The 12,055-nt window shown below is 43.3% G+C and overlaps 1 protein-coding gene across 1 annotated transcript; it reads right to left on the bottom strand.

Annotated features, from left to right (window-relative positions):
- Positions 1-567: 567 nt before the first annotated feature.
- Positions 568-10,578, bottom strand: slc17a6b (solute carrier family 17 member 6b). Its single transcript, XM_084009150.1, has 12 exons — positions 10,430-10,578; positions 8,703-8,958; positions 7,672-7,790; positions 5,904-6,018; positions 4,638-4,725; positions 4,435-4,521; positions 3,884-4,026; positions 3,585-3,734; positions 2,657-2,789; positions 2,209-2,319; positions 1,271-1,398; positions 568-931 (listed from the first exon to the last, which is right to left on the bottom strand). The coding sequence occupies exons 1-12, from the start codon at positions 10,501-10,503 to the stop codon at positions 590-592; spliced, it is 1,746 nt and encodes a 581-aa protein (XP_083865276.1). The 5' UTR covers positions 10,504-10,578; the 3' UTR covers positions 568-589.
- Between the last annotated feature and the right edge of the window lie 1,477 nt (positions 10,579-12,055).

The following is a 12,055-nucleotide window of genomic DNA, read 5'->3' as shown; positions in this document are numbered from 1 at the left end:
GTTCAGGACTTTTACACACAGAGAAGCCGGTGATTAGAAAAGCAAAAAGATCATCCTAGTGTGCATTAAAAGGACTCTGAGTGCACTCAGGAGAGACACAGTACAATCTATATCAACGGAGTGTCTACTTCCTGTTCACGACGCTGTGCAGTGACACATCTATACACTGTAATGGCTGGTTGTAGGATGTCGCACTGTCACAGCTAATCTGAGAAATAAGGGCTCGGTTCCGATGGGCAGAGCTATGGAACCCTACAGGCTCCCGTGTGGTCGCGAAACCTCAGCTGATGGAATAAAAATCACATTTACACGCAACTGCACTCCAAATGAATATATCTATTATCAATATGCATAATATACATTTACAGACTGCCAATTTGATATGTGTTACACCTCTATTAATCCAATATCTTATTATTTTTTACACAATTTTGTAATTTTTACATTAAGCTGATACATTTTTTTTTTATTTTTTGTTTTGTTTTGTGCAAACAATACAACAATGGATTGTAGTTTTTCTTGTTTCTCATTTGTTGATATTTTTTTAGGACTAATCTGATGCACACTCATCTGTCTACTCATGTTTGGTCTAGGAGTATCCCTCATCCTGCCTGTATCCGTAGCCCCCCGCCTGTGCTTCTTCCTGGACGTACTCCTCCGTCTTCTCCCAGCCCGAAGCCCAGCCTCCGTTCACCTGCGTGGTCGCTCCGTATGACTTAGCCGGACCACCAAGGGCACTGTAACTTTGAGTGATGTCGCCCGTCTCCTCGGCCAGCTCGTCCTCGTCTATGAAGCCACACTTCTCCTCGCTGGTCAGTTCGGGGTCGGCCCACGGCTGTTTCTCCCCCGACGCAAAGATCCCGTAGAAGATCACTCCCCCGTAATGCACCATGGAGGCGATCAGGAACACAGACTGCCACTCCTCTCGGGTCTGCAGAGGGAAAGAACAACGTTTTTAACCAAATAATCACTTATAAAGACAATACTTAACAGCAGACCAGTGTGGACCACATGAGGTCCTTTTAATCGAGTGTTTGCCAGCAACGATAACATCTCCTATGAAGACTTTAATACGGAGTTTCGACATTATCTGTTTCTACCTCAGCTTGCACCTTCATTCATAAACAAACAAAGCTACACATAATAGATTGTTAAAACCATGTATTAAATGTTTATGCTAAATAGGGGGGAGTTGTTGACGTATCTAAGATGTATTACATTCAATTAAGATCTTTATTACAGTTTGGTGCCTGAATGGAGAAGCCCTTACCTTGTTCTTTGTCATAGTACCAACAATGATTGGACACACCATCCCAGACAGGGTACCCACACCATTCGAGATGCCCATTAGGATGCTGGCGTAGCGTGGAGCGATGTCCAGGTGATTGACATTAAAGCCTGATGGAGCACAATTTTAAAAAAAAAACAAAAAAAAACACATAAAATTAAAATATGTGTGATACATTTGATCCTTTCTGGATTATGAGGATGCCTGACAACCAGAGGGAAATGCCAAATTGAGTACATATCGAGCACTAAAAGCAACACAGTTATAGATAAAAGTAACACAACCGGTGACCATCTTGTTGCAGAAATAGGCAGCACCTCTACACACATCCCCCTCCTCCTCCCCCTCCTCCCCCACGCTGGCTGACTGAATGAGTAAGTGTCCTCGCAATCCGCCTCACACTGCCTGCCTAGCAAACCCCCCCGAGACAGCTCGCACTGAATTATTAAACACTCCAGGAGAGAAAGAAAGAACAACAGGCAGGAAACTGATTTTGCACACACAGTCACAGACCGTGAACATTAAAAAGATCTGTTGAATAAACGGCTGGAGGAAGCCGAAAGGTTCAGTCAGTTAAGATGTGTTACAAATAATATCTGAAATACGATGCATTCAGGAAGTCTGCAGCTACACAGATGATATTGATTCAGCTCAGTGTTGGTGTTATTTGAAAGAGAACCCTGTGTGCTACATCTGCAACATCGTAGTATGAGATCACAGCAAACATGCCACGACTTGGGACGGTGGCAGACCGTGATACACTATATATCTATATCTATCTATACTATCTATTTTCTTCTAGCTTTCTCTTAGTCTGTGAACAACCCTGATCACAATAATGTTAACTACAGCATGTCAAACACTTAATTGTACCTAAATTATATTTTGATTGAGAAAAATGTGTGTTTACTTGTACTAACCTGATATAGCAAATCCACTGAAGCCCACAGCCAGCACCAGGAAAGAGATGGCCATCCCTTTGCTGTGGGAATACCCGACCACCAGCAGCAATGTGGCCTCCATGCCAAATCCTAACAGAGACAGACAGCAGGGCACACACACACACACACACACACACACACACGCAAAGCCCACAGGCTGTTGGTCATCACGGTGCCAATTGAATTAAGCATGATACATGGCTTGCACTCAATTGCGTAAGTGACAGATATGAAATCAATGCACAGTCACAATCAGCGAGTCGACTAAGTGTTGAACTGATAGATTTTTTACAAAAGTATGAACACAACCATCTCTCCGGCCGCCAAGAGCGACCCAAACAAGAACATCCGACACCATGGAAGTGACACGCTGTAGCTCTGCAGAGGTGTGAAAAATGATATTTCATCCTCAGTCCAGACTTCTCACCTCCGCAGTTCATGATTTTCCTGACAGTGGTCGTCGTCAGGATGTTCTTGCTGCGTAGGTAGTCGGCCAGCTGGCCGCCGATGGGCACGATGATGGTCATCACTAAGTGCGGCAGGGCGGACAGCATGCCGACCTACAACCACACACAGAAAACCTTTTTGAAGAAATGCATCATCATTCTGTGTTTTCACTGACAGGGACTGACAGCGTCTCCACCTCACATGACACACTGAATATATGAGATTGACTATCAAGCCACAAAATCATTTGAATTGTCCCAAATAATCATGGCTGATGAGCTTTTTCAAAACCTAAAAGTAAAAATGAGGGTTTTTTTGCATCTATTGCGGGATTGTTGCCATGGACACAGCTTTTATTGCCCCAGTGTCTGAATTATTGAGGGCAGTACAGCGAAAAAAATGACAAAAAAATAAAGTGGGTAAATGTACACTATATGTTAAATAGCATGAGATTAGCTGAGTTCCTGAATTTTTAATGACTGATTAATAATAACTACGGATGTGTTCCCTCAAACTTTAAATTTAACTGTTGCTTATTTAATCATCAATATTTAATGTTATAAAAACTTACGTTATAAAACTTTATTTAAAAAAATGTGGGGGTTAAACAAAAATGTGGTCATTTGGTGCATTATTCATTCACTCAGTGTTTCTATTCCATGTGAATCACTTGTTCTAAACCCCTTCAGCATCAAATAATTTGTGATAGCTTGGTAATCAGAATCGATGCTGCCTTGTGATGTAACGTATCAGTTCATCAATAGTGAATCATTGTCACGAGCTCGGCTCTAAAGCATCTGGCTCTAGTGTTGCAGGGTTTTTTTCCCGCGTCATTTGAATCTCTCATTTAATGATCAGTCCGTGCTCTACATTTGCCACTTGCCCATCGACGTGCATTGCAAGCTCACCTTGCTTATCTCGAAGCCAAAGACTTCCTCAAAGTATGCCGGCTGGCTGATGAGCAGCAGATAAAAGGTCCAGCTCCTGCAGAAGTTGGCCACGATGATTGCATAAACCGGCATAGAGGTGAAGAACTTCCTCCAGGGGGTCTTGAATTTCTGGAATCGATGTTCACAACGGATACAGTTTGACATCATTACGTTGGTGTGCGTGATGGAAATTGCAGGTGAGAGTGTAGTATTGTGTTGGTACGTGGAAACAAAGAGTTCCGGTGGGATCGGATTCTATTTATTGTCTCGGTCGTTACCTCGGCTGGACCCGATAGCCTGGCGCTCTCTCCGATGCTCTCCTCGATGTAGCAGCGTTCCTCCTGCGTGATGGTAGGATGTTCAGCGGGGCTCTCGTAAGACACGAGGATCCAGAACATATACCAAAAGATGCCGAAGCATCCTGCCAATCACACACAGAAGACACGTCAGAACTTTGGGTCATTAGAAATAAAGTACCGCAGCCGATTTTGACCTCAGCGGTAAATACACACAGAGTGTTTGGCAGCTTGATCTTTCTAAAATGCCTGAGAGAAAATTAATCCAGTCAGGAGGGGGGGGGGGGGGGGGTAACACCAAAACATTGGGGGGATGGAAATCAATGCACAGTCTGCCTTGATAAATCCATTTGACTTTCACTGGACTCTCTGAGTGTCAAACTCTTACAGTTTCAGCCAGTTTAAAAACATTTCAGACACACACACACACATCATTTGTGATGTCATCATTTCACCACTGAATTTAACCCCGTCTCATTTACACTTGTGCAACAAAACATACACACACGTATGACATCACCACCCAATCTTACCGTAGACATAGAACACGGAGGACCAGCCCGAGTACTGAACCAGGATCCCGGCCAGAGGCATGGCTATCACAGCACCAGCATACGAGCCTGACGAACAGACAACAGGGTTCAGTCAGACTTCTGAACCAGCACAGCGACATTCGACACGTTGTTTCTGAATCCAGCGTATAAATGCCTAGAAGGGTTGAGAAATGAGTGCCTACCACAGAAGGAGAGGGTGGCCAGACGACTGCGCTCCAGTGGAGGAGCCCACTTACTCCAGATGCCGTGACATGCTGGGTAGGTCACTCCCTAAACACACCACACAGCAACAGTCAACAGTGTTAATTCATGGTGAGGAAAACAGTTAGCAGCACACTGGAACTCTGTGCTCTTTAGCTCCATGTCGGCCGTCCTGGTGGCTTCTCGGTATTCGGTTAAAATAAACACATGGGTTTGTTTGATTTGTTTGTACCCATTTGTTGCGTATCCAACCCAGTATAGTTCCAGTAAATGATGGTCTCAAAATAATTTTACACATTCGTTTCAAAGACATTATAATGCTTCACGTGATGTGTATTTCCGGATCAGTGCGTTTAGCATGTACTAACATGCTACGAGGGAACACTCGGTTAGATATGATCATTGAATCAACAGATGTCTGATATAACAACTAACAAAAATTTACATTTTCACCCTGTCATTATGAGCAAAGAGGCCTGATGAGCTGTTCATGGAGCCAGGCGGCCCTGCAGATATCTAATGTTCATCAGACTCTAATTTGTACAATCCGTGACAAACACATTCTGCAGCACGGCCTTTCTGTGCAGCGTCTTGTCATATCGCATAGTTTTTTTTATTTATTCTCCACAAAATTGCTCAAATCTAAAAAATTGGCCTTCGATAAAATGTGCTGCACTATGTTGTACGATTCTCTACTGGTGAAATAATTACAATCCATTATGACTAAACAAGTGATGCCATTTGTCCAGAAACATTGATATCAAATGGAAAACTCAGAATATGCATAAGAACTGGAGGATCAGCGTTCACACTATAGATACAGTTCATCCACATCGCCAGCAGCATGGGTGTCATGTTTCACTACGGGACGCCAGAGGACTTTGGCCTTTCAGCATTTTGCTTTGCGTCTGTAAAGCAGCTCTTTGCTGTTTTGTTTCTAGGAGTGTGACAGCAACATGGGAGGCAGGACTATCCCACAAACATCCCCAAACACACGCTGTAGTGGACCGGATCAATGCTGCTCGTCTCACATTTCTGTGGCTGGACACCCGGTGCACGTTACGGTCTTTCCCTTGTGTTCCCATGGAGTAACATTTGCTAGTGTATCATTGCAAAATGAGCTATGGATAGCCATAACAGCAGAAAGGATTTCAGTGCTGATAGTAATTTGTGAGTACATTTAATTAATCCACGTTTTTTTATTAAAGAAACGTTTAAATATGTTGTAGATGTGAACATGCTCTCACCTCCACCAGTCCTTGTAATATCCTGACAAAGATGACACACCCATAGTGGGCTCGGGCAGCCGAGGGGATGAACATGTTGAAAATGGAGGTTAGCACAATGGCTGCACCAAATACCCTGTAAAAGACGATATGTTTTTTTAGATACAGCATTTCAAATAGCTTTATAACATGCACTGAATGTATGGCATTGACATATTTCAGCATTGAAATATTACATTATTTACTTTATTGGTTTTATATATTTTTTCAGGGAAACATTGCAATAATTATTACTGGCCATGAAGGGTTTTTTTAATTACACTTGACTTCTCTTAAAAATGATCAATTTATATTCTACGTTAAAAGGTCAATACACGTCTCTTTATCTTAACATCCTTTTGGTTAGAACAAAAAAATATGTCTCTCTAAAAAAAAACTAATTTATCAGCATTCGTGCATGTTCGTTTTTTGTCCTCGATTCTGATTGGCACGCGTTCCTCTGACGTCACAATAATAAATATTTCACGGAGCGGTCACATCGATGCGCATGTGTCGCCTAGCAACCATTTCGCTCGGCCTACTGTTTGACGAAATGTGTTTTTCATGAAGAATGGCATTTCATATTAATTTCAATCAATTTTTTTGGGATGAATAAATAAATAAAAAAAACAGCTCACACTTCAAAGCGACGGGAATCAACCTGAGCTAGGAGAAAGGACGGACGTTATTTCCCTGCTGGCCGTCCTTCCTGACTGTTGCTTGAGAAAGCAGCTGACTGAGGAGCACGAGGAGGCCAGGCCGGCCACACAGAGCTCCTTCTCATTTCTGTCACGTTTTCCCGCCCCTCTCATCTGCACGCGGGGGGCAAGCCCTAATCCGGTTGAGACGAGTGTTGGGCACGAGACCAATTGATTCGATTACATCCTCGTGTCAATCAACAGGACGAGGAATAGACGAGCAGCGGAATAAAATGATTAAACATTGAAATTAAAAAATCAGGTTATGGCAGCTAGCTTTGTTCGGCTGCTGTCTTTGCTTTTTAATGATGATTATTATTTTCAGCAAATATTGGGCTTTTAAATTATTGGCCTAGACGTTCATTGTTATACGATTTAGTCCTCGTTGAGCTGTAGCGGAACCATGTTGTCTTTATGGAGGTGTTAAATGAAAAGATGGCGAATATCAAATCAACATTAAATTCCTAAAAAAAATGCCCCTTCGTATTCATATTATAGCCTATAGTGTTTGTAATAATAATAACGATGACGCATTGGCGGCGCTCGTGTGAATTAAAGCCTTTGGCGACAAGACAGTCTGGATCCGTGGCTCCTGTCCCCGAGGGAGCGACAGATTAGACCCGGCTCCCCCCAGGGAGCTCATTAACAGGTGGCAGAAAGCCCTGACACCGGGAGCTGCAGCCGGTCGGCCTGCCAGCCCGGTGCCTCCCTGCAGCTCCGCATCTCTTCAGAGCAGCTGACTGTCTGCTGCCTTTATTTGAACTGAGAATTCTTCATCCAAGTCATAATATAGGCGCTAATGACGCCATTTTTTTTTTAATGTCTGGCCTGGGCTGCCTTTTTATTATTGCCTGATTTTATTCCAGTCCCCATGTGTTCATTTTCATTTCCTGCTTATTTAAAAAATCTAAATAATGTGAGTCAGTGGAATAGTCATTTGGTCATTTCTTTGAATTGGACCAAAATAAAAAATGGTAAAATAAATCATCCTAATAATCTTCCGACTGTCACTGTGTTGTAGGCGTGGTGATTCGCGGGCAGGTGCTGCCTACCTGTTCGCTGCCAGCCTGGACGATATGTATCCTCCCGGGATTTGTGTAACGATGTAGCCCCAGAAAAACGAGCCGTGTATCAGTCCCACCGTCTCCGGGTCCCAGTTGAACTTGGCTTTCTGGGAGATAATATGGCACAACAACTCCAGTAAATCAAATCAAACGAAATAAAATGAAACAAAGCCAGACTTGACGCTGAATATTGTTAAATGACCTCTGCTGAACATTTTTTTTAGAGAATCGAACGAAAAACATTTATTCTATGAATGGATTGATGTGAAGCCAGGCCTGTTTATTAAAGGCCTGCAACGGTTTACTTCGATCAGATGGCATTGATCTGTGCAGCAAAGCCATCCATCTGTCCAGTCCTGTCATAGAATAACTCGAGGAGCGGCTTGGCAGCAAATAGAACTGTTGGATGAATAAACGACCAGTATTTGATTAATGTAGGGCCTAAACGCAAATAAATGCATTTATTGTGTATATATATATATATATATATAGGCTATAGGCTGTTGTAAATTCACATATTGAGATACAGTTTCTAAAGATGTATTTGCCTTTTAATTTATGTCCATTTCATGCAAATATACGCTGCAAAGGAAACATTAGAATGAACTGATACAGGATTTAGTCTTCTCACACACATTTGATCCTTTTAAAATAACATAATTTCGCCTACTTCCAAAAATATATATTATAAACAGCGAGCATAGCCTATCTAAAGCTATCTGACATTGTGAAACGGGATCATCATCTTCATGGTGGTTTAACAATTTGGGCTATAATACTAAATATCACAGCCACTTAATCTGTGGGGAAGCCCATCGTGATGGAGTGCTTGATTGTTGGGGGTCATTTAAATTATTTTATGATTTATTATGTCAGGAGGCCTTACATCCTCTGTGGGAATTAATGTCCTTATGTTCTGCCTTTTTATTTGGATAAACGCGACTAAGGTGTCGGGCGTCCTGAGGCATGCAGCCTACGTTGCTTTTACGTCATGAGCGCGCGCACAGCCGTCGCCACACCTCTAGGATGACGATCTTGCCGTCCCGGTGCTCGGTGCTGTTGTTGACCATGCCCACGATGGCCACGCCCAGGTTACACCGGATGCCGAAGGAGATGCAGAAGCCCAGGCCGCTCATGATGGCGATGATGTAGCGGCGGGGCAGCCCGAAGCAGTTGCAGTCGCACAGCGGGGGCTTCTTCTCCGCGGCCTCCCGGGGCCTCCCGTCCTCCGTCAGCTCGATCACCTCCCCGCCCTTCTGTTTCCTCTCCATCACCCTGAAACAGCCAGGTGAGAGCACACACGTGACTGGATGGAGCATCGTCACGTGACACGGTGCACCCCACGGGGAATCTCAAATATCTACTGTAATGGAACATATTTCAAGGGAGGCCCGTTTTTATTTCCACTGGTGTCATAATTAAGGTCTTCGTGCTCGGCTGCTTGTTTGTGTGATTCTCCACGTCACGTGGGGTCAAGACAATGCAGGATTCTTCCAGAAGCAGAAGAATAAAGCAGCTGTGCGGATGGAGAGGCCTCCATGCTGCATGTTCTTCTGCACTTGCATTTCTGTGAGTTGTTTTTAAAGCAACGAATTAAAAGCAAATACACTTGTATTGTATTGTACATGTATTTGCACTTATAGAAACCGTGTGAGTAGAATAAATAAAAAAACAGTTAAGCGGCTCATGTGGGGCTGAAAGCGGGAGAACGCGTCTCTGACCGTACCGCATTGCAGCAGCCCGCTCACTTTTCACACTCATTAGCATTCACGGGACCGAGCAGCAGCTCCAGCCTCCAGACGCTCTCTGGGCATCCCTCAAAGTCTGCACGGGTGGGTTTCTCTCTCTCTCTCTCTCTCTCTCTCTCTCTCTCTCTCTCTCTCTCTCTCTCTCTCAGTCACTCAGTGGCCACGGTGTTCGTTCAAATGCAATGATAATAAAAAAAAATCTAAACATTTCAAATGCGCGTGTCTGTAAACGGATGGAAAGCAACAGGGCTCATTCATGATGATTGGAGGGGGGGTCATCAAATACGATGCTAATTGGTGAAGGCTATGAGTTAGCTGTGAAATCAAAGGCCTCGGGAAAAGAAAAAAAAAACAAATAAAGAACTGCGTGTTTCTGAAAGGTCATTGTACACAAAACGTCGTCCAATCATGTGTTTGTGATTTTAGTTCCACTTCGGATTACAAAGAATTAAACGCAGAGAGGCCCTCAATGCGTGTAACGGAATAAGATGCACACAATACAATGTCTTAAAGAAACCCCAGATAAATCCTGTCGGTTGTAATGGTATAAAGGAATATGAGCCGCAGGCTATGGGGGCTTATCATTTATTTTTTTAAACATTAATTGAAATGCTTCATAAATTATGAATGAATCCCTCGAAATTCACGTTGGACGGGATCCTATAGCTACAGGCCTCTGCATCAGTACGAACAGGCGGCGTGCACGCTCTCATCCTGTGGCATCTCCAAACCTGCCATCGGCACGCGCACAGACACACACACGCACGCGCACGCACGCACTCACACACACATTTGATTGCATAATTTCCTTCTCCCTTCTAGAGGCGTGACTAAGCCCCCCTGTAAGTTGTAAAACAGTTTAGGGTGACCTGCAGACCTACACGTCACCTTGACTCGTGTCTGGTTAAAAAAATCAAGCATGCAAATAATCACACTTTCACGCGTGAATAATTGGCACGCGCCAATTAAGATAAAAAAAAAAAAAAGCCTGTCCTTACCTGTGCATATGACCCAGTGTCTTCCCCGCAAATTCCTTCACCCCCGCCACGGCTCTCGTCTTCACTGACTCCATATCCAGTTTCTACGCGTGTGCCCGTTTTTCTTACTATTATTTTTACTGCTTAATCGTCATGTTACGGCGCAGGATGGCCGACTGCAGCGGCTACACGGGAAACAACAAACGGAGTTTGGCTAAATCTGAGTCCAAAAGACGGCTCTAATTGTCTAAATGCCCGCGCTAAAAGGGGAAAAACGAGGAGGAATCAAACGACGTGTGCGCCTTCATCCACCTCCATCCCGTCTCCTGCCTGGCGTACAGCAGCCGCGCCAAGTGGCATCATCGCGGAAAACGAAAGGGAATGAAATTGATAGCCAGCGTCGTGGAAAATGTAATGGATTTGTCCGGAATTTAAAAAAAGAGAGAGAGAGAATTAAAAAGCTGAAAGTTTAGAAGGCAGAAGTGGGTGTTTGGAGTAGCTTCAATAAATCAAAGAGGGAGTGAGGCTGTATCGTGTCTCCTGTGGTGCGCGCAGGTTCATCTGACGTCGTGATCAGCTCCGAGGTCACCGACAGCAGCTCCGCGTCCAACATCTGGCCAGCTGCTCGGCACGCACCAAGGCCAGATCGAAATATAACATGTTAATGTATACCTATATATATATTTATTTATATGCGTTCGTATTAATCATTTCATAAAACATTGGGGCTGGGGGAGGAGATGGCATGTTTTCTTCGTTCAACCCGTTGCTTTATGTGGCAGCTAAATATCAGATGTAATAAGCTGCAACTTTAGATATTTACATTATATATCTTTATATGGCGTTTTGTGCTTGAAAGTATTTCCATAAAGGCAGTCAACCCCATGAAAGCTGCAGCTCTCCCGAGGGCGGTGCTATGGAAACCAGAGGAGCAGGAGTGGATTCCCCCTCCAACAAGCTCCTCTGCTCAACGTAGGAAGCCATAAATAATTTAAGCGTGTATTCCTCCCCCGACAACCACACCTTCCCACTGAAGAATGCACACAATTTTGGGAGCTTTTCATATATAGGCTATATATATATATACATAAATGTTTTATATCATTTCAAGGACATGGCACCTGACAATTATCTTTTTGCAGAGCACATTACTACTAATGAAATTAATAAAAAATAATAATAATAGTAATAATTTTAAGATATATCTAAGATCTAAGATCTCTTAGATGTGTGATTAGAGGACAAAAGAGAAAGGAGAAAAGCGATCAAGGCCTTTTGTTTCATTTGTTGGTATTGGGCACCATCTGGTGGTCATGCAGGACACTGCATCTTACTCTCTAATATTCTTGCTTTGTGTGTAGGCTATTCGCTACATAATTGTGTAATACATTTATTTAGTTTCAATTTAAACATTTAAGACAACCTTCCACGCCAAACTTTGTATTGTGCTCACCTTTAAGCAACAGACTTCAATCTCGTGTGCATCCGTGTCTGTAGTGTACATTTTAGTGGAGCTCACCCTACCTGTTTTATCCGCTTATTTAATCTAAAATTACTTTATTACTCTAATTAAAGCTATTAAAATGTGCACATTAATATCAAATCACACCCGAAGTTAGAAGCAGGTTCTGGGTGAACCTGTTGTTA

Source organism: Eutrigla gurnardus, assembly GCF_963514095.1.
Source record: "Eutrigla gurnardus genome assembly, chromosome: 1".
Lineage (NCBI taxonomy): Eukaryota > Metazoa > Chordata > Actinopteri > Perciformes > Triglidae > Eutrigla > Eutrigla gurnardus.
The sequence above is the reverse complement of the archived record's forward strand: the minus strand, read 5'-3'. Positions and strand labels throughout refer to the sequence as shown.